The sequence below is a fragment of the Psittacula echo genome (genome assembly GCF_963264785.1).
Source record: "Psittacula echo genome assembly, chromosome: 6".
Taxonomy (NCBI): domain Eukaryota; kingdom Metazoa; phylum Chordata; class Aves; order Psittaciformes; family Psittacidae; genus Psittacula; species Psittacula echo.
Genome location: NC_137743.1, coordinates 12,344,936 through 12,368,697, shown reverse-complemented (window position 1 = coordinate 12,368,697; position 23,762 = coordinate 12,344,936). Strand labels below are relative to the sequence as shown.

General features: G+C 39.5%; 1 protein-coding gene across 1 annotated transcript in view; it reads right to left on the bottom strand.

Moving 5' to 3' along the window:
* The window catches only part of SORCS1 (sortilin related VPS10 domain containing receptor 1), a gene marked incomplete at its 5' end in the record, with an annotated part of 298,352 nt that overhangs the window by 166,579 nt on the left and 108,011 nt on the right, over positions 1-23,762 (bottom strand). The window contains one exon of the mRNA XM_080620246.1: positions 3,294-3,393. Coding sequence (XP_080476372.1) covers positions 3,294-3,393 — 100 coding nt within the window. The remainder of the gene's footprint in view (positions 1-3,293; positions 3,394-23,762) is intronic.

Genomic DNA, 23,762 nt, shown 5'->3' with positions numbered 1-23,762 from the left:
CATTGCTCCTCAGCCTGTTGCTGGGCACCAATGTAAAGAGTCTGGCACCATGTTCCTGGCACCTGCCTTTGAGATATTTATATGCATTAATGAGATCCCCTCTCAGTCTCCTCTTCTCTACGCTAAGCAGGCCAGCTCTCGCAATCTCTCCTCATAAGAGAGATGCTTCATACCCTTGATCATCCTTGTGGCCCATCACTGGACCGTCTCCAGTAGCTTCTTGTCTGTCTTGCACTGAAGAGCCCAGAACTGAACACAGTTCTCCAGATGTACCTTCCCCAGGGTCAAGTAAAGTGGGAGGATCACCTCTCTCGACCTGCTGGTCACACTCCTCCCAATGCACCCCAGGATACTACTGGCCCTAGTGGCCGCAAGGGCACAGTGCTGGCTCATAGTCAACTTAGCATCTACCAATGCTTCTGGGTAAAGACCCTGAGTTCTAGTATTTTTGCTTTCACTGTGAAAGTATTTTAATGTGAAAATACAATACAGCTATACACGCTCTCCCCCATGCCCTCTTAAACATGGGGGGCTAGCTAGATGACTAAAGCTAAATGTTTATTCAAGGAATAGCCTGATGTTCTACAGAGGTAGACAGCATAAGCAGGGCCTCCAAAAGTTCTTCCTGAAAGCTTAACACTGCTTCCACTGAAATAAACTTTGGAAAATTGCATCTTAGACAATTACATAGGTCCTTTCATCCCAGGTGTTGCAGCTTTCCTTTGGCACTGTCCCACACTGATTATAGGCCAACTTTAGTGCAGTCTACTGCCAAAACAGGCAGTTCCATCCTTCCACTTGAAAGTTTTTTCTTTTCATCTGTTTTTTGAGCTGGAAGGGGATTAGTTGTCAGCTATGTTAGTCCTCAATCCAGTTTACCAGATGGCTACACAAACAAGGCTGGCAGTGCAGGGAAGTAAGAAGGTGCAGCCAGAGATGGTGAGGGATTTTCAAGCCAGCCTGCATTTATGATGGCTTAACATGCTTGCAAGTCCCTTAGTTTCTTCTTAGGTTTCTCTGCACCACAATAGATAAGTGATCATGTAGATTTTCCTAACTAAAACCATTCTTACTTCTAAACAGTATTATTACTCTCCAACAAAAAACAGGCACAATTACATATATACCCTCCACACCACAGTTTCTGTGCCAAGAGATTGACATTTCAAACCTCAAACCTGAAGAACATTTGAGTGATCTGATAATTTCATTCTTCAGCTTCTAGTGAAAAGCTTCATAACTTAACAGGGGTCAGCTGCAATGAGATGACATCTCTCCATTAATTTAGGACCATTCAATCCTAATTTAATCTGACTCAACAGGAGACTTGAACCCATGCTGTTTCTTGTTTGTTTTGATTACAATCATTTATCTCTCCACGTCTTTGCCTAGCAATGTAGGCAGGTATGATGAATCAATCAAGTGGCATTACAAAGGCAAGTGGTAGCCAATTTCTTTTTTAATAAGGGTCTTTCAGCAAAACCTGAATTCATCATAACAGGTAAGGACTGAAATTCCACAGCTACAATCCATTAAGAGAGCACTTGATAGCTGTCTTGTTAGGACCACATGAGGCACCTGCCTGTAGCAAAGTGGAATGCATGATCCCAAGTCCACTCTAGTTTTACATTCCACTGTTTACAAACGTTCACTTAACAAAGGAAGGAAGAAAGTCCTGGAACATCCTTGGTAAATGCTCCATCCCTGGCAGTGTTTAGGGCCAGGCTGGACAGAGCCTTGGGTGACATGGTTTAGTATAAGGCATCCCTGCCCATGGCAGGGGGTTGGAACTAGACGATCTTAAGGTCCTTTTCAACCCAAACCATTCTGTGATTCTATGATCAGTCAAAGCTTCTTTGGTTATGACAAAACATTATTCAAAGGCTCAAGTGGGGAAATCGATAGTAGAATCAAGAATATCCTGACATGTGACTACCTCTCAGCTGGTGGTATGGACTTCCACTTACAGTCAACTGGAGAAAAGCAGGTGACATCAGGTAACAATTTCTTAACAGGTCAAATGACTAATGTCTAGAAGTGCCTGTTTCTTTTGAACAAAGGCTTAAATATGACCTACAACAGAACAAAGCTAAGCATTCTCCTTTCTCCAGTTAGGACAGCTCCCTCTTTCTTTCACAGTCTATCTTGAAGAATACACAAATGTTTCAGTACCATGAGAACAGCATCATAGTGACCTCAGCTGTCCAGCTTCTTTCAGAAATGAGTATTCACTAGCATTTTCTGCTGATGGAATTTTGTTTTGCCTGTAGTAACTTGAACTATCCACTCAGACAGAAAGCAAGGAGAGAAAACTACCCTAGTCAGGTTGATACTCCCTCTGGTAAAGAACTGGAGTTGGGCCTTCCACCAACTGTGGGTGCATTGTAGCCTCACAGCTAAACAATCAAGAGGACAATGGTGTCACCACTACCATTTATTTAATCATGCTTTGGTTTTATTTTCGTTCATTTTTTTCTGGACCAACATATGAGGAAATCTGAAACAAAATTGCTAGTAATTTCAGATTACTTAAATTACTTCTCAGTTTTCACACCAAAACACCAATAGTAATGACTACCTATTAACAAATACGAGGAGTTAGCTCCTTTTTTTAAACAGCATGTGAAGGAGAGCCTTTAAGCACAATATTGTTTACTAGCATATGTGAAAATACAGGTCTTCACCATCATTATGAACTGTGCTTCAGCACTTCCTACTGTATACCTCAAAATAAGAAAAATTTTGTCAAAACCATATTTCAAAGGCGGCATCAAATTCCTTTTATGACTATGTCAGCATTATAAATTCTTAGAAAATTGTTAGTCTGTAGGGTGCTTGCATGATTAAAACCTTCTGGGCTTCTGAAGGCATTTTCTCTGCAGGAATTTGTCAAATCCTGTTCAGTTCTCTATTGGGAGCACTTAAATGACAAATAATGTTACATACAATCTGGCCACTGTAGATGCATTTCTGCCATTTTAACGAGTCTTTCTCAGTTTCAGACAACAAAATCATCACCATCCAGAAGGTAAGCAAAAAATTAAACATGATACCTATCCATTTAATGACTATCTTTTGCTAACATATATTCCCTAAAGTACACTGTAGGTAGTACAGGTGCTACAAGCTGGCTTGTGTTTTGATAAAGCTACATATTTTTTCAACAAGAGGGAGACAGAAAGAGAGACTTTTGAGCTATTTAGACAGTAACAGATATTGAGGGAAATGTGAGAGATCACCAGGACTTAAATTGCATCATAAAGTCAAAATGAGCCAATCACATTATCACCTACCTTACGTTTGTTTGTTGGGCAAACATACAAGTAGCTCAAAATAGTCTTCAGACCAACTTTATCATTCAGTTTCTCATACGTTGTCCCATAATCTGTTGACCTGCAATTCAAATAGAGATTTCGTAAGTACAAACACTTAATCACAAAACCACAAGTCATTTGGCAGCTTTTCAACATAAGTCATGCTTTACATAGCAGAATGGCTCTCTAGAGCTTTTTGAATGATTCATGTAGTATATAATGATACTTAATTATATACACATAGAATCATGTGAGTGCTTATAATTTGCATTTAAATTAGATTAGGAAAAATTAAACCAGCATCTTCCCAAAGCATTTTAAAATAAACATGTACAATAAGAAATGCTAAATTTTGTGTATAGAAAATTATGATGATTGTCAGAAATGCCAAATAGCAGACAGCAAGAGACTAAAGTTATCAATTCATTGTACACTCCAAGATTAGGCTAATTTTGTTAAGAGCCTTTTCTCAGCATATTCTATAGTAGTTGCTCCAGCTGATTGTTCAGTGAAATTCGAGTTCAGTTTCTGCGGAAAACACTGACATCCATTTGAAAACCTAACTACATGCGCATTACACCTACAATTTATAAGGCTTTTTCACATGGAGTAGCAGACAGTATGGACATTTCTGCTTTACTCTTGCTTCAAGAGCCAATCTTCAGTAGAGAAAATTATATATTTCTGATACAAGGTTGTCCATAGAGACACTGGATACATGCCTTGGGGAAGAACAAAACAAGCGAGGCTGTGCAGAGTTCCTGTAACATCTACTCTTAGCATGTGACTGGAACCAAGATCAATTACTAGCAGAGGTTTTGTTCATTATGAAACTTGTGCTTGCCTAAATTATGTCCTAATAACCAGGGGATTTAGATAATCAGCCCAAACCAGTACACTTGGTATCCACAAATTGCAGAAAAATTATATGAGTCTAGGTAACAGATACATTTAAAAGTATAAGACACTCTCGCCAATAATAAACCTGCATCTTGTCTTTTAAATGTACAAATGGGTCCATATAGAACTTCATTTGCAAGCAGTAACATGAATTTTCCCTTTTCCTAACGACTCCAAAACCAGTCATTCTGAAGCAAACCTTGGAACCCATCATTTCCAGGTTCTCTCCTATCTGGGAAGCAATGGCTAAATTCACAAAAGTATTTAAGATGGTTAATGTCTATATCTATTTATTTTCTTTAATCCGGAGTGTGGACGTTGTTAGATTTCTGGATCGGGTTCCACACCTACATTTATACCACAGCTTCTGGGATTTCAGATTTTACAATCAGTGTATAAAACAAGACGACAGCAGCTTGGGGGTTTACCCATTAAGACGAATAGCACTAAAACGTGGATTCGTATTAAAGTTGAATTTTTCTATTCAGGAACTTCACAGAAGCATTTGTATGTATCTGACTAGGTCATATAAGACTGACCTGCAGAAACTGCTGTTTTTCTTCTCCTCCCACTAAACATATGCACACCTGGTTAGAACATTAACGCTGAATTCGGATTGAGGAAGAGGAAGATACAGTTACAGTTATTTCAGTTACTGAATATTTCAGAGATGTTCCAGCATTCAGGTAAAGGGAGCCACAGCAGGATGCTGAACACAGCCCTGCCAAGGACTGCTGGTTCACTTTGGTTAACTCTCCACCTCACAACCCAGCCTTCTCAGAAATTAGTATTTCCACTGTGGCCTGCCTAAAACCCAGAATTTATCCTTTGGGCTGACAAAGACATGTAAGGATTTTAAGGACTAAGTCTGAGCTGCCAAGCTAGAAAAAAATAATTAATGAAGTGATGCAGCTCTTCTTTACACCAGTGACAGTGACTTCAAAATGGGACCCTTCAAACGGAGGCAGGAGTTAAGAAAATCTGACACAAAAAAAAAACTTCATTTGAAATTGCTAGAGAAAAGCAGCCAGTATCCCTGCCACAGCACAGGCAAACAGATGTCGAAGGACTATTGCAAATGCTAATCTTAGTCAGAATTGCCATCCATTTCTTTCTTCAAATCTCCAGGCAATTATTTTGCATTCATAGGTTTATTTACAGGTAATGTTACATACAGATGGAAATGTGTGCTTCTGTCAACATCCATAAAAGCAACTAAAAGATTGGAAAGCTTAGAAAAGCATCTTTTTTTGCAGATGAACAAATACGCAAGCAATCAAAGGAGCTACTATTAGATCTTACTTTCAATATCATCTTCTAAACTAGCAATAGCCAGTCCTTCTACCTGCCTAGTTAGAGCAGACAGGCATCTAGAGGTGTTTTAAAAAAAAAATAATAATAATAAATAATAAATAATAATAAAATACACACAGAGCACTGAAATGAAAGAATTGTACTGAATGAAACACTGTGTACATGAAGCCCCTGTTGGTATCTAATCCAAGGAGTACCACCAACCTGCATTCATCTTAGTCCTGTTATATATATATATATGTGTGTGTGTGTGTATATGTATACAAGCATTGATTAGCAGCCCTTAGATAATGAGCTCTCAATTAGTCTTATTAAATGTGTGTATAAAACAGCATGAGGCTCCTAACCCAGGAAAATGCCATAGCCATTTGGTGATCCAGGAAGCCAGCCTAACCTGGAAGCATTGCAAAAGACAGATGCACCTCACCAGGGTGTAGGCAGTAACAACATCAGCAAATTCAATGCCATTTATCTGAGGGTGAGTGGATATGTATTAACCAACATCACCCACACCTTGTGTGACAGGCTACTTCTCTGAAGCTCTACAGAGAGAGCTCAGTTTCAGTGCATCTGCGTAACACGAGCAGAGCAAGCAAGTACCTGGATAAATCATACATAAGGACTAAACCTAAGACCTGTAGAGCTGAAAATATAAAAATAAAACTCTAAACCTTCTGAATCATCCGCCAAAAAGCCACAGCTACTGAAATAACTATGTGTAATGACTGAAGAGTACGCCCTATCCTATTAGCTCTTGTGTAGACATGCATGTTGCAACGGTTTCTAAAACTGTTTAGGGGAAGTGGGTGTTTATACGTGTTTCTTCAAATTAGTTTAAATCCCTGTGTAAATTGTTTCATTTTGGTTTGGTACACTTACAGGCTAAGCCAAAATAAGCCCAGAGGGGTTTGAAATAGGAAGGTCTGCAGAGAGATTTATATATGTGCAAGTCTAAACATGGAAGAAGATGTATTAGCACATTGTGGATGTTGCTGAAACACAGACAATACTTTGTAAAAGAATAATATTCAGAAACAGAGTATTTAGTCTCAATTTTGAACTTCAGACCTGCCCCACCATTTTAGTGGTAATTGGTTCTATTAAAGCCCAAATTTTACCAGTAGCTGTTTAGAATCAGACTCCTTGTCTTTTTCAGTAAAGCAGATTGATTTCTGCAAACACCCAACATTTTAATTATGACTAGCTCATTTCACAGTAGAAAAAAATTACAGAAACTGTGGGACTGAAGCTCTGACTTCCCTGAGTAATAAATTAAAACAAAACTAGAAACATGTAGAATATATTTTACAAACTATTTGAAAGAAAGTTGACATTTAAATAACTTCATTATTATTCATTGACAGGGCTTTTCCCTCTCTTCCCATCAGGGCAAATGACATTTCTATTACAATATCATAATAAACTCCCGCACATTTTAAATAAAGTCACTGAATTCCATTAGTCCACCTACTGTCCCGAATATATCTCAATCCCTTTCTAGCAATATTTCACAATCATAATAGGCATTCTGAATCAACCAGTAACATGTACCCTATGGAAATTTTCATCTTTCTCAAGAAGTGCAGACTGAAATTCAGACGACTGTCAGTTGGAATATATTGATTAAATTAATTCCCTAGCAAGTTGCAGTTTACTCTCCTTTGTTACAAATTTAAGGCTGTCTGTACTTATTTTACGTAAGCAGCTGAAGATCTGAAGAATCAACCAGTTGATTGTTTGGTCAAGGTTTCTTTTGTAACAAGATCTTTCTGGAACAGTCAACGGACAAGAAAAAAGAAAAACACACGCAGACTTTAAGCTGTGCAACATCGTGTCTCCTGCCTATTAGAGTGCAGCTTTCTTCCCATGAAAGATATGTTAACAGATGAAGCTCCTTGTTATGATACACATCATTAAGAAGCAATCATTTTAATTAGCACCATTTATTATGGTTTTCCTTTTTCCACCCATTACCTCTGGTTTTCACATATTAGTGTGACTGCTCCCCCCACCTCCACCATGAGAGGACTGTCAATGTATCAGCCCTCTTTCTCCTCCACAGTTTAATTTGCTGCTTTAACTGTTGTCCAAGTGGCAGCCAGCCCTGGGAGGCAGGATCAGAAGCATCTGGGATGTGGTTATGGAGCAGCAGAGCAGGGCAGCCTGTCGTGAGCAGGAGCAGTGTGAAGAGATGGGCTCTAGCCGGTTTCTCTTTCTGCGCATTAATTCATCCCTGGCACCAGGTATTTTAAGAGACTGCAATGATTATTAGATCATCTGTTCCAACCTCCCACATAACTAAGTTTGCCACCTGGTTTGCCTCCAAGGGACTGGCCAGCTGAGCACAAGGTTTGCCAGTTACTATTGTATTAATCTCTACATGAGCAGATTTTTAGATGTAAGGCTTTCAGATCACAGAAGGCAGAACTGTGGAGTCACAGGCTGCATTTACTCTCCTCTTTTTGACTTCTGAATTCTTTGTTTCTGGGAATCCTTCTAGGCTGAGTTGCTATTCCCCCACCACTTAAATCGAAACTCTTTCCTTTATGGTTTAATAGCCAACTACTGAAGTTTCCCATTGATTTTTGCCATGCCACCATGTTTCACAAAAGCCAGTAATGTCAAAATCTTCTTCAACACCTAACCATTTAACTTTATATGGTCTTCCTATTAAGCCTTTCACAAGCCATTGATAGGTAACACTTTTTGTTCTGATGCCTGTTTTGATTTAACTCCTTCATGTATAACCCTGGTATTTTTTTCCAGAAGGTAATAAAGTCTGATCTCAGCTTTTCTCTCAGGGAGAGCTTTTTATCCTATTCTTTATTTTCAGAGAAAGTTACTCTTGCTTTACAAATTACCTTGCTTCACCTGGATGATTCTCCCCAGTGACTGTCTAACTCATTGTATAAATAATTCCCTAAGGTCTGTCCCATTTCTAATGGAAACTGTTTACTTAGCTCATAGAGGCTGCCACATTTTGAAGGGAGTTTTACATCTCCATGTTGAAGAGCAATTGCAAGATGTACACACAGTAAATCCTGAGTCCTTAGACACAGGTTTCATGCAGCAAGGAGGCAGACCTTGTCCTCATTTGTACACATTTCTGTCCTAAGGTCACACTTGGAATAAACTTTTTAAGGCAGGAAAGAGGATTTTTATTTAAACCTTCTGCATCCCACTGAGCAGCCCAGGCCTCTGCTAAAGGCCTTTCTGCAGCTTGGGACCAGCCACACTGCGTCTTTATGCCTTCCTTGGCCTCTTCTTACTTTATTAATGAGTCTTGACTGATTTTTAGCTATAGCTCATTTGCTTTAAGCATGGATTAAGCTAAAGCAGAGCTAATTTAGAGAGGCTTTTTTTTTTTGCCTTCCTGATTTTGGTTCGAGGGGGCAGTGCTAAGCAGTTTGACAGCAGTGACAAGCCCAAGAGTCAGTTAGCATTTCTTTAAATGTCTGTAATGGCACTGCACATGTCACAGCACTAAAACACTTCTAATTTAGCCTGGGAGGTTGAAATTAACTTTTAAAGACCTCTCCAGGGTAAAGAAAAAGGAGAGACTTCAAAACTCAAGGGATCCACATGTCTTGCTCCCTAAGTGAATGTATTTCTGACGATTTCTTTTCTCATGAGGCCCTCAGCAGATTGGCAAGTATTAGTGTTCCCACTTTCTAGAAGGGGGAAACAGAGGAAAAGACTAGATAATTAATCTTACGTTTGAAGGAAGTATCTGACAAAGCCAAATGCAAGTCCCCTCAGGCTTCACTAACTTCCCACTCCATCCTGACAGCATAAGTTTTCTGAGGGTTTGTGTGTGTAAATAAGGCTTGGAAAGAGCCTTAATATCAATGTCACAAGGAAGAAATACAAAACTAAATATAGGTACATTTTGAAACAGATTTGAGCCTCCATTTTGAAAATGTTTTGCTTCCAGTTTGCAACTGTAGATTTTGCTAGAAATGAAGTTATGAAGTTTTAGATGAGTTTTCTGAAGTGTGTATTTTTTTTCTCTTATGGAAAGAATTTTCTCATCAGATAATACAGTTTCCCGCCTACAGAAGCCATCAAAATTACTTTGAGGACAAGAAGGGGTAAAAAAATTGCAAAGAAACAATAGGAAACTATGGAATTGACATTTCTTTGCATAATCAGTTAAATTAATTCATTTTTTTTTCTTCTCCTTTTTAATCAACTTTTAGTTAGAGTAATCTAAATGAACAGAAATATACACACTCAAAATTCTTTCAATTTTGGCTTAATGTAGTTCTGCTGATTATTGCTATAAATAATTTAAAAGATGTGACATGCAGGAGAAGCAGTTCGTATTTTATCATTCAATTCAGAGTTTACATATTGCGTTGGATATTTATTCAAAATCTGACTCAAAGCAGAAAGAAAGGAAACAGAGGGGTGGGAGGGCCAGGAGAGGTTATCTGTAGATGACCCAGATAAATTATTTCTCTTTAAAGTAATGATTGAAGAAACCCAAATTTGGGTAACTTGCCTTCACTGCTATTTCAGTTGACAGCAACTCAAGTTAGCATCCTAAGCACAGAATACCTGTTCTTCTGTCTCTATCATATCCAAAGTAACAACCACCCATCCCTTTGCATATATTTAGCAAAAGGCCTGCCAGAAATTGTAGCCACATGGAAAACTTCCGTCTGTTGATGCAAGCTGTAGGTATATGTCACCATTTCATAGCCATCCACACTCCTATGAACATCTCTATCGTCTGTGCTATGATACAAACCTTCTCCCTCTGTGAACTGCTAAATACTTGCTCACATCTATCCTGCTAAAGTATAGTATTCTTGGCAGATTAGTCACACCTGTCATGTCTACGGTGAACAACCCTTAGAACAAACTAGCCTCTGTTGCTTACCAAGATTGTTCTTGGAAACATCTAGTAAATTCACTGGAAATGAAAACCTAAGGAAGAGATAGTTTGTGGCATAGATCATCAAAAGTAAAGAATCAAAATAAAATAAAGCCAAAACACCTGTGTGGACATATCTAAATGCTTCAGCTCTGATGACAAGCATATCCCATTGCATAATATCCCTTCAGAGCTTTCCATTTTACCAAACTAACCATGGACCAACATAACTCAGATCAAACATTCAGTTTTAAGAATCCAGAGGCATCTTGTGCTTGCAAGCTGACATTAAAGAGCTTTTTCTACATCAGTTTCTGATGCTACTGTCTTTTTCAGCAGAAGTTGTATTCTACTGTATTGTGCAGATGGGTTTTTTTACCTTCAGGCTTCAGAGAAATTGCTGAGTAAAGGTTGGATACCCAAAGAAAAGGGCAAGATTGAATACTTTAGCAGAATAAAAGATCAAATTTGGATTAGATGGGAATAATGCACTTGACGTTCTTGACACACACACCCCCCTTAACTGATTCCCTAATTTTAGATGTCTGTCCCATCTTGTTTGACCAATAATACCTTTTTTACTGCACAGTACACTGGTTTCTCCTGCCATCAGGCTGAGAACAGAAGATTCTGGCAGTTGATAAAACCCATATTCAGATTCCCCACTCCTGTGCCTGCTGATCAGAGGTCAGATCATGATCACACTTTCAGTTAATCCGAAGTATTTACTATGGAGATGTAGCACTGTAAACACGGAACTGGACAGCAACAACAATCAATTCATGCTGGCTTGGAAGCAGCTGCTTCCAGGAACTCAAGGATCTTCGCTGTTAGAATACAAGACTTGAAGATTTTTATTTCAAATGTACAATTCCCAACTCTTTGTGTGTAAATTGACACACTGAGATTGGACTGGACTCTGCCCTGAAAGTGTTTTCTAGGCACTGTTTTGTAGGAATGGACTGTAAATCCAGGGTTTTGCTATGGATGATCCCATTCTAGGGACCACAGCTACATTCTGGAACTCTTCTCAAATACTGCTGTGCTAAACGACCACTTGCAGGATTAGCTCCGTGAAAGGAGATGAGACATCTAGGGCAGAGGTCTGCATTTGTGGCAAAATAACTGTGGACTTAATACCACGTATTTTGCCTGGCTAACAGACCCTCAGCAAGACTGGCTGTTGCCAATGAGGGCAAGATAAAGTGTCAGTTGAAGGAACTGAGGCTTTCACATCCACTGCTTGAGCAGCAGAGAGGATGACTCTCCAGGGCTCTCCCTCTCAAATCTCCTTTCCAGCTTCCTATCTTATTGTAACTTGAAAGACTCATCTCCAGCTCTTCAGTGACAGAAGAAGTCAAGAAGAGTGTAGGAATGCCTAGCACTCATAACCACTCTAACTATTCTAATCCAATGCTAGGTGAAAGTCTGCAGCAAAGACAAAAGAAGAGCCATTAAAGCAAGACTTCCACATGAACCTTTCAGTTAAAGACTCAAGAGGCAATAGTGGTGTTCTGGCTGAAACTCTAGTGCAATCTGTCCTGTTTTTTCAAAGAGACATTTTGTGCCACAATGCCAAGTGCGTATAGGAAGGATCAGTAACTCCAGTAGGACCACTAATTTTTCAGAGCTAATATACAGCAAAAGCTGATAGGTTATTTAAGCTTGTGCATCTGACTGTACATACACTTCAAGCTTTTTTTCCTTCCCTAAGTCCACAGTACTGTTTTTCAGGGTTTTTTTTCCATTTGCCATCACAGCATTATTTGCAATGAAGGAGCAGACCATGAAGAACGGAATGAAAATTTACTGGCAACAAACTTGTTCCTTGGTACCATAGGGAAATTTCTGGGGATCAGTGAACTACAAGTGGAAGATCACCTGTCTGGAAGATCTCCTCATCTCCTGACTTGTATGTCAAAACAAGCAAGCTGGCTAGTATGCAAATTTCCACCCTTCCTTCATCTGAGTATTTGACATCAGGCAACACTGCAACTCAGAATGAAGCCATTCCCATAAGTCCACTTATTCAAGGCTTATAGCCATCAACAAAAAAATATCTCAGCTTAGTTATGATGGATATTAAAGTTGTTTTTCCCTACATTTAAATTAAAAGCTGCCTTTAAAATCAGACAAATTGACAATGCCTAATTATTCTTCTTGCAGTATGTTTACATGGAGTGTACTGATGTCATCGCACCCTTAATACCAAATTCTAGCTTATAAAGTGGTCGAATGTTGCATTTTCCCATTTCCACCCCAGTGTGATGTAAATCACACAAATAGCTAGGACTGTAGCCCAGTAATCATCACGCTATTAACTTTCTAATTGATGGTAATGGCCAGAATAAATTTCAGGCACCCCAAAGGGTGGTTAATGGATTTTGTAGCTTGAGGGCAGAGCAACAGGAAACTTTTCCATTAATCAGGGAGATGAGACAACCATGCACGTCCTACACTCCCCAACCCATCATAACACTGAGGTCATTGCAGCTTTGTTGAAAAGGTGGGTGTTGCCAGGCAAAAAAACCCACCGTCACAGCAGGCTGAGCACAGTTACAAAGCTTGATATACTAGCTCAGCAGAGCTAGGTTAGCATCCCTAGTCATGTTATACATCCAGAAAACTGCTTTAGCCAATCTCCAATTAACAGTAAGAAAGAGTTTTATTGTGTCATAAAAATGTTTCAGGTTTTCTATGGCTTTCAGTACATACTCTGCAGAAGAGGTTTTCTAGCTTACACCATCCAAGCATTTGCAATACATTATGTAATCTTCATTCTGGCCTGCCAGTGCAAATCAACAGCTAGAAAGCTTAAAAGATCCGGACAGCCCAAGACATTATTTTCAAGATCATTGTCCAAGCCCCTTAGTTGTTACAATGGAGTAATTCCCAAGGACCAGTAGCATTTTGAAACCAGATAAAAATGTGCCTCGTGTATTAATTTATATTAAAGTTAGTTGGAAGATGGAATTCCCATCCCTTAGGCAACATTAACAATTTTTTTCCCCTGTTTTAAACTAGCATGATTCCCAAAATCTGAATAGAATAAGAATATAGAGCAAAAGAGATTAAGTGAAAAGACAAAAAAATCATAGAGCTTCATCCCACTACCACCAGTGTTATTCATTCAACTGAATACTTTGTAATAGAGTCTGGCTGTCACCACACAGGAAAAAGCTCAAATAAAACAAGGAGAAATATCAAATTAAATACACTTTCAATTTCAAGTCATTCTGACATTTTCTGTCACGATTTCATTTTTAAAATATTGCAAAAGATTTATCTGACTAATGCTGCATTTCCCAGCAGAAAATTGTTCCACTGAAAAAGTTTCAATTAGTTCTTCGCATCCTAGTAGTGCATAGGCTAAGCTGTTAGCTAGACTGTTACTGTACCACATCACTTAAGAATTTGTTGTTGCTGGATTTAAAAGCTTTGCTAGTGGATTATATGGATTACCGTACCCAAGAATCACTAATTAATGCTTTGAAGCAGGCAAATACGAGTGTTACTTTCTTCCTTTTGAGACCGTAAGAATGATGCAGCTGTACTGTTTGTGTCAGTTTCAAATAATATACATCAGCCAGAGCCACACAGCTTTAGTTTTTCCTCTTGGTTGGTAGAAGCATGTTTATTATTTTATATCTTAAGGATTAGTGGGGTTATAAAGCTTGCTATTTATAGCTACTCTTGGGGTATCAAGCAAGTGACAGTAATTTGTTCCTTTGACATCTAACCTTAGGTCAACTCCAGCAGCAGAAGATGGATTTTTACAAGAAATGAAATGAAAGTACACAGCAGAAGATTAATACCATTTCCTACGCCTGAGGAGAATGCATGCTCCCAATCACTCTGCAGAAAAAATGGTTAGGAACATGTGCTGTGCACTAAGAACAGAGCAAGATGTGGTCAAGGTGAGGCGTTCAAACACTCTATTAGCAAACTGATACACTGACATTTGTGCATAGAAGAATTGCAGGCTGATAGTCCAGAAAAGAGCTCAGCTCTTCTGGTTCTTTGATTCTGAAAATCATCTTTAAGTCAGTGTCAGCTACAGATAAAGTGGGATCTTGCTTTTATGTTACTGGTAAATGATAAAAGAAAGTTAAAGCTAAGCTGTAAATTCCATATCAGAAGCATCTTGCACAAGATCAAGCTATCATTTTGCCCTGCACAGCAAAAACATCTTGTATTAATTATATTTTCTGCTTGTGAGAAAATAAAGACTGCATATTGAAACACCTTGAAAAGATTCCTTGATACTAAAATTCTTACTAATGGGCCATATTCGTCCATTACTCACAACTTATATTCAACTGAGTAATAAAAAAATAAACACGGAAATCGACCAGAAGATTCCCGCTCCCCCTGCCAAGGATCTGGTTTTAATTTATTTGGAATTAAAATTAGAAAATAAATGTCTTTCCAAAGCTGTGGGTGCATGAAGACATTAATTATATAATCCAGTCATTAAAATAATGCTACAACAGGAATTCAGCCAAGTAGCTGTTAAGTCCTTCTACCTTCTTATAATAGACCTATCATCCTCAGCCACCACTAATTCCCTTAAAAAAAGGGTATCCAGCATGCTCAGAAAATCAGCAAATTTCAGCTACGCTGACCCCCAAATCTCACACATGACCACAAAAGCCACATAAACCCCCTAATTTATGTGTAATGCCACAATCTACATCCAACAGAATCCATCATTTCCAGGTATACTACTGCTTTGTGCTAAGACAATCATGCAACTGCTAGTGCATCGGACTCAAACAGGCTTCAGTACATGTTCTATACTGGACAGCAGGCAGGCGGTGGTATATATTACACGTGCCCACCCATATTATTATCATAGCAAGTGAAGGTAGCATTAATGGAGAAGAAAATTATCCATCATACGCTGAACAGACATAGATCTTAGTGTTCACTTACAAGCTGTGGGCAGTGTAGCCTACTTAGCTTCTAGCCCTCAGCTTACCTGGCTATATTTATGGAGCATTATTTAGCACCACATGGAAGTAGTCTATATCCTGAAACAGCTGGAAAAAGCCATGCTAATTCACCTGTGTGGAAGCCAGGTCTGGTAGAACAAGAGTTATTAATTACAAAAGGATCAATTTTGCATTTTGAATGACAAAGTTCACACAGCTACATAAAGACAACACCCTCAAAAAGAACCTTCATATGTCCCTGGACATTTGTCTGGAAGATACCTGCCAAGTCCTGTCCTTCTGCTTGATGGAAAGTCACTGATAGATGCCCCTAAGTGGCAGGTCTTCAATTTAGTTTTGATTTATTAGGGCCCAATTAAAACAGACACTGTTTTTAAAAACAGCCAGACACAATAGCCAGTCACTGGAACTGTCATGCTGGACGATGGAGAAGGGAAATGAGGCAAGAACAGGCACAAGATTTCAAATGTGCCGATCAACTGGGGAGCAGACATTCCTGTATCACAGGTATGCCCAAAATCCCACTTTCAGCACTATCTACACAGACATTCGTCCACCATCTATCAAACAGACTGCCAGAAATCTGATGATTTGTTGCTTAAAGGTCCAGTAGCAGGTGAAATAAGACCAGAAACTGTGACCAGTTCATTTAAGTCTTCACAGATCAAACCCCTGCCAAAAAGGCACTGAATCCCCCTTCTTTGGTGGATTAGAATTGGAGCTCTGTAAATACACAAAAAAGATGACAGTGATTTTTTCACTGCTTCAAAATAAAGTTCCTTGTTCAGCCCATCTAATCTTTGGGTGAATAAGGCACCTTAACCTTCACATCATTTGTGGGTTTTTTTCTATCTCCATCCTCTTCCCCCTGTTTTAAAATTTATGGTTACCATTTAGGCTTATTTCAATTTCCATTAATAATATGTGCAACTGATGTACATTTAAGTGAATTTAATCATGTTGTAGTGACAGCTCTAGCTTAAAGCAGGGCTTCACTTAGAATTATCAAGTAAATTTCTCTTGAAAAGGTCAGTTTAACATTTAACAGGAGGGCCCATTCCAGACAAATTAGAATTTGCTCCACTTATTTTGAAGGCAAACACTTTTCAAGCCAGCTTCAGCAGGAGCAAGTCAATCAAAAGAGAAAATTATCAGGTGCCCAAGGGAGAAAGTTCACCGATGCCTCCCTACACAGCCAGCCCAAAGGCTGCTCAGTCACATTGTCAAAACTGACATATTCCTGCCCTACTGTTGAAGGACTGGAACCAGACCACACCACAGAAAGTAGCGAAGGCAGAGCTGGAGTGTTTAGGCAAACTGCTGACAAGTCAGACTTCCCATTTCTAATTGCTGCAGCAGAGGAACGAAATGTGAACAACCTTGTGTGCTACAGGAATGGGTTATCATGCATGTGTCCCATGAGGATTTATTATTGCTCCTGTGCCTGTTAGAGGCAGTTCAGCTTTCCAGGACAGCAGCATGTTAAGCAGAGAGGTGATGATACCTGTAATGCTGTCTCGGTGGCACTCTCAGTAATAGCCCAATTCCCCTATAGCTGGAGTTGGTCCTGACTCCAGCCTAGGAAGACAAATGCCCTGTAGCATTCACCCAGACAGCTCTTCTACAAAATATTTTCTTTATTAAAAGGCTTCACTGTAGCACTACTACAAGTCCTGAATGTGGCAGGTACTGCCTTCCCTGTTACCAAGATTAAGACCTCCTGTTACTGTCTCACCCATAACAGGAATATGATGCATCCTAGTACATTTTTTCATTGAAAATAAAATTTTCCCTAAGGATATTTTATATCAGATGACAGTTTCTGGACAGAATCTAAACATCTTCTGAGGACATGTCCAACCTTCACAACCAACTGGCTGGCTGAATGACATCATCCATTTAGTGACAACTTTCATAGCTGCTATCATGTTTTACACTACAGTTTCAGAAATACCAAATTCCTAATAAAACAGAAATTTCACTTTTACAGCCAGTTAAGTACGTTCATGGTGTAAATTTCACCTGTCAACTCCTAAGCTCTCCAGGAGTCCTGGAGAGGCCTCGAAGAGTATCTTTGACGTATGTACAGTCAATGCCTGAACAATCCTCATTATTTCAGACACTTGTGCTTCTGCCTAGAATGAGTGGTTGCAAAAAACAAGCAAGCAAACAAACAAAAAAACCCAAAACACCAAAAAAACAAGCCCCACACACATTGAAAGCTCATGGATAAAACTAAAACTCAATTTGGTCAACTTGGAAATGTTTCAGACACATATTTTCGCTTTAGAAAATGCCAAACTGCCAAAGCAAAACTTTTCAGAAAGGCTTCTGGATGGAATTTCCTGGCAGAACATCAGAAGGATCAGATTAGTTCTGGGAAGATAGCCACCTGAGATGTGAAAGGTCCATGCTTTGGTGAAAGGAGAAGACAGTGTACAGCAAAATAATCAGGTAAAGTACTGATGCACTGGTAGCTCTCTGAGCATGAAAACAACAGCTGAGGGTGTTATTGCAGCAACCACCAATACACTGAAATTAGTTTCAATCAAATCTTCTTTTATGGCAAGGCAGACACTGAGATAGTCATTCTTGAATGATGCAGAATTTCAATTTAGGAGCCTCTTCCATCTGAAGAGAGCTCTCTGAACTACTATACTACTAATCATTGTGGGTGATGCTCTCCTTCAGCTTTCGAACTCTGCTTGCATGTAGGGCAAAGAGATGTTTAATAATTCAACTACACTCATGATTATGGAGGAAAGAAATATTTCACCAGCAATTTGACTAATCAAGCTGACAAAGTGATTGGGTTCAAAAAGGGAAGGACTCTCCCAGCAGCAGTTCATTAAAATAAAAATGAAACTCTGCACAATTCCAGTGTAACAAAAAGGATTTACTGGTCCATAAAATGGAAGGAAAAGGAATAGCCTCGATAATCTCAACTATCAGCAGGATAGAGATAATAAAAATCAAGTGCAGGGTGCAGCTAAAACTGGACTGGCTCTTCCAGCTTTATTGCAGAGGATCAACAAACAAAATCTACAAAGAAATTCTGCAAAGAAAGCCCTTATATCTACAGAATCATTTAGGTCAGGTGATTGGAAACAGTACTTGAAGATGATAGGTCTTTTTGCATCAGAGTTGTGTCAGAGCCAGCTATGGCTCTGAGGTAGGGCCATGACAAACCTCAGGAAGTAAGGCAGGTTTTATATGAGAAATGTGTGGTTGCAGGAAATTAGCAAAGCTACTTTGAAAATGGAAAACTGACTCATTCAGGCACAGCACAGCAGTGGTCCCATGAAGTTATCAACACTGTGTGAGGCTGCTGAGAGTCATGAAACTCAGCCTGGGTGGCAGTGTGAGAATATACTAAAAAAAGTATATTTTTGTAGGAATGTTTTATTTATGAAAGTAAAACAGAACTGTTGGAGAATGAAATAAAGCTCCTGTGATTCTTTTTTTTATTTTATTTCATGTAAAGACTTAATGGGAATATCCTAAAGTTATTAATGGTTTAAAAAAACTACACATTTAAGTGGATTCCTGAGCTGCTAATAATTTTAAATTGGAGTATAGAAGATGGACTAGATGTGGGGCTGTTCTGGCTTGGTTTGTGGAGTGTTTGCTGTAAGAACAGACTAGTGGTATTTAAGAGGGAAGCTGCTCCTGAAGAGGCAAGATGGCTCAGGAAAAGCTACTTCTTTAATTGCACTTAAGGATCATTGACAAAATCAGTGCTTTGACCTTGCTCCTGATGAAGCAGCAACTGTGTCTGCAAGAGACCCTGAAAATGCCTCAAGAAGGCATGTAAGTAGGACAAATACTTCCAAACCCTGTGAAGGACAGCCACCAAAGGCACTAGTGTCCCAAGACTGGCTTTATGGTTTTGTCAGTGATGAAGGAAAGCAGAGGGTGAGAGCAATTGCATGCCCCAAAATATTTTTCATCAAATTAAGATTTACAGTATACTTTATAAAGGTTTCCTCTTACTGTTTAAATGAAAAAACTTAAATTTAGAATTACAGAATCATGGAACAGTTAGGGCTGGAAAGGATCTTAAGATCATAATTTTAAGGAAGCTTACCTTTGTGTTCACCAGTGGTTTACAGACACCAAAAGAAAAATACCCACATGTTACCAAATTTCTTCAGCCACATTGATAAGCATGGAAGAACACAATCTGTATTTTGGCCAAGACTCAGGAAGATAATTGAATCCTGCAGGACAGATGCAGCCATCAGTGCTGGGAGCTCTTACTGGCCAGTATTGGAAATACAGCTAATCTTGGGACCATGAAACTCTTACATTCCTGCTTCTATATTCCAGACATTTACAGTCCTTTGGGAATTCATGTGCATTAGGTCCCAGTTCTGCTTTACTGAGTGTCTCTTCAGAGGGAAGGAGATACTTAACTCATGTCAACATTCCTATATGTGATGTTGCTCAACTAGCCAAACAAAATTTACAACCAGGGCAAAATGCCTGCTGTTACATCTCTGCATTTGAGCCTGAAAGACCACAAATGTATCTTCTGAGGACTGTGTTAAAGTAAGCAGGAAAAGGAATCTTATTCTGTACGGAAAAAGAGAGAGACAAATGGAAAACTCACACTGTCACCCTGAAACACAAAGCCTCTTCTGCCTCCAGGAATCAAAGCTATTGAGCTAGAGCAGAGGCTGAACTGTCCTCAGCCACTGGACTTCTGCATAATGATTAACTCCTAGCTCATCTAAATAAAACGTTCAAATAAAACATCTCCTTTGGGTATTCAGGACAGAGGATACCAGCTTAGCTAATTAGACATAGTTGTCATACCAGCTAATCAGCACACCAGTGATTGGTGCCAGCTGGGGAATTATTTCAAAATGAACCTGGGAATTAAGAATCCACACCTTTGGGACCTGCCGGAATAAAAGTCTTTGGTTGAGGGGGGTAAAAAGGTTCAGGAAGTGAAGCAGCAGCTAAGAGTAAAGTTTGCTTTAGGAAATTAGGGGTGAAGATAGAAGCAATTCTTGCTGCAATTGATTAAGACCATCCGGCCTGCAGCACTGGTGGGCAACTCAGTAGCAAAGAGTCTGCTGTAGGGGAAGCACTAGTAACTAAGCATAATAAATTATTAATCCCAGAATGTCAGCCTGAATACAGCAAATGACAGTGCTGAAACTCAAACACTAAGTAAATCATATACACTCCTGCCCAGAGACTGTCTCTCTGTTCTTTATCTCCAGACAAACCCACTCCTAGTCTATTATTTCAACTAATGGAACAGTCTTTTTATGCTGAATGTAGACGTTATTACTTGTCTACTCTGTGACTCTGGCAGAAAGGCAACACTAACTACAACACTCTTTACTGTATCACTGAGCACTAGCTCTGACAGTCTTTACAAGTCCTGTCCAATTCAGAGGCCAGCAAATTCAGTTCCTTGAGTGTAACTACCCCATTTTTGCAGGATTCTGTCAGTAGAAAACTTATGCTGCCAGCCTTGTTCCTACACAGAATCTTGGTGTCTTGGCAGTTTATCCTATCTTTCCTTTTTTTTTTTTCATTTAGACATTACAGAGCAATATTTAAGAAATAGCTGAGTTTCCAAACACTGCTCTGTGAGCTCCGAGAATTAGCAGCAGCAAGCTTCCGCCTGTTAGCAGGACTACTGCCGCCTCATGATCTGAGCAGATGGGATTCATCTCCCACCCACAGGTCTCTGCCACAGCAGTACAGCAATGTTACAGCCACACACCAGGCACAGCTGGTGACTTAAAAATCAGGGCAACCACCTGCACCCACTACACAAAACCACAGAGCAAGAGAGAGGCCATGGCCCCTTCCTGCTGAAGACCAGGAGCTAGGCTTGGTCAGGAAAGTCTAACAGTTACTGTGGGGTGCCTGGTGAATTTTTTCTCCCTTTTGTCTCCCAGAAAGGGCATGGCGATTCCACATCAGCAAGGACAACAGCCTTAGCTGGCCATTGATCAAGTGTAGCCACCTGCACCCATTTGATCTGACACAACACAGCAGCTGCCAATCAGATATTTTTAAAAAAGAAAAAGAAAAGAAAGTGCTTTAGCCTTTGATAAATTCTTCCTTAGAATTTACCTCTGCCTTAGCATCTCCAATCCCTTGGACAACAATCTATTCATGCTATTGAGGCAGCTGAGTTTGATTATCCACTCTGAGGCCACTAATCTCTGTTATTAACTGTAGCACCTCTTCATATACCTTAAATCTTTCCTGGGAATCATATGCCAACAGTAGATGATGGTAACTCCTCCAAAAAATAGGGCTGCAAGTTGTGAGTCATTGCCTCATGTGCCAGCAACCTTTACTTCCCCACTGCATTGGGCTCACCTGCAGTATCTACCTGACTTGTGTGATACTCTGCTGCAAGAGTCCTAGTGAAAGGGCTGCTTTCATGGGAGCTACAAACAGAAAGGAGCATACCATTTTACAAATACTTATTCAATTTATAACAGCTTTGTGTACTTACTATAGTATAGAAAGGACAAAAGAGAGCAGAAAAGAACATTCTGTCTCTTTGGATAGGAAAACCTGGTAATGAAGGCTTACTGAAATCTGTACAAGCCTTTCAACAGACTTAATGACAGCTTACAGGAGAGTCTGTATAATTATCATATATAATTACATAAAAGCCTGTTAGAGGTTTAGTGATTGAGAAGACAAATGTTTATGACACCCGCATTCAGAAAAGTTCTGAGCTCTTATGTGATATTCCATAAGAAAATATAAATGTATTATGTAGCTTTCAGAACAAGACTTAAAACTTCTTGAAACTAACAAAAGAAGTGACGGAAACAGGGAGTCCAGAGAAGCAGCACTTTAGAAAGGAAAGGAAGGGACAAACCTATGTGGGAGGACAGGATGACAATGCCCAGGGGGGTATTGTTAAGGCAGGTACATGATGACTGTCAAGTGTAGGCCAAATACACGTGAAAATTAAGGCTCTAAGGCATCTGAGATGTTGCTGATTCACTCGGCATCCTTTCCCCCTTCTGGATGGATTTGAGCTCATTAAATGCAGCTGGAAGACATCAGTTTCTATGCAAAATAAAACAGGTGCCAAAATGAATGGAATTACGCAGCTAGATCTACCCCACACATCTCATGTAGTTTCCCTATGTGCCAGACTGAACTATAACTTTTCTGGGTTTTCCAAAGTAAAAGAAATCCCTCCATCAAAGGTAGATACTTAAAGTTACTAGCATAGGTGTCAATGCTCAATCTGTAAGACGGGAGGGGGGTTGCTGCACAAGGGCAGGTAGACAGAATAAGAATTGGCATCATCCCATGCATGACATTACCTGGAGCCACTGAAAGTAGGACTGTCAATAACTACATGATTCCCCTTTTCTCCAACTTTTCCCTCCATCACTGAAAAGATAACTTGCTGTCAGCAGAGACTGACTCATCCTATCAGGTGGTGAATGCCTAGGACACAGAGAAGCTGCCTTTCAGATTTCTTTCCAACAACAGAAAAGACACAGCTTGCTAGAATCTACATTCTCTCTGCTTTTTCCTTTCTGAACAAGATTTCTGCAGATGCTTTTGGAGGGGTTCTCTCTCATGGGTAATCAGATCTTTCAAACAGGGAAGGAGGAAGTAGATTCAATTCTCTATAGCAACATTCATGCAGAAGAAGGCAGGGCAGTCACCACTAAGTTAATTCAGAAAATTAAATTAAGTAACAAGCAAATAACATCCCCATTGTAGGTTCAAGCACACCAATTAAATAGGAACCACTGATGTATCATGTATTCCAAGCAGCTGGGTCTTCAAAGTCAAGGTCACTGCCATCTCTCTGTAGATAAAAATATTTCTGAGACAGTAGGAACAATATGGCCAGCCTGGAAGCAATACACAGCTAAAGATCACCAGTGCTTTATTCTTCCATACCTCCTTTTTCTAATAGGCACCATGGTACAAATCAGTACAGCACAAGCTTACTAAAGAACCAGATTTTTTTTCTTACTACTTAATGGAGTTTTCCCAAGTTATCTCGTTTACCTTCTCCATTCATTAAGAGGATAAGGCAATGCCTAAACAGCAATCAATAAAACTCAAAGACATTCTGTTCCCCGTCTGCCATATGGAGTTCTGTGCCCTAAAGGCTACACACAAGTGCAATTTTGTGTCATTTACTTCTTTTTCACTTCCATAGGGTACTCTCTCCAACACAGTGAGTGGCCAGTTCATTTTATAAGATAAAATACAGCTGGGTGACTTTGCTTTCATCACACAGCAGGACTCAGATATATAAAGAGGTGTGAGGAAAAGAAACAGGACTGCTAAAGGCAGAGAAGACTTCTCACTTCTCAAGCATTAATTCAGCTGTCACTACAGCTAACACATGCCAACCACCACCTGGTGCTTTTCAGCAGT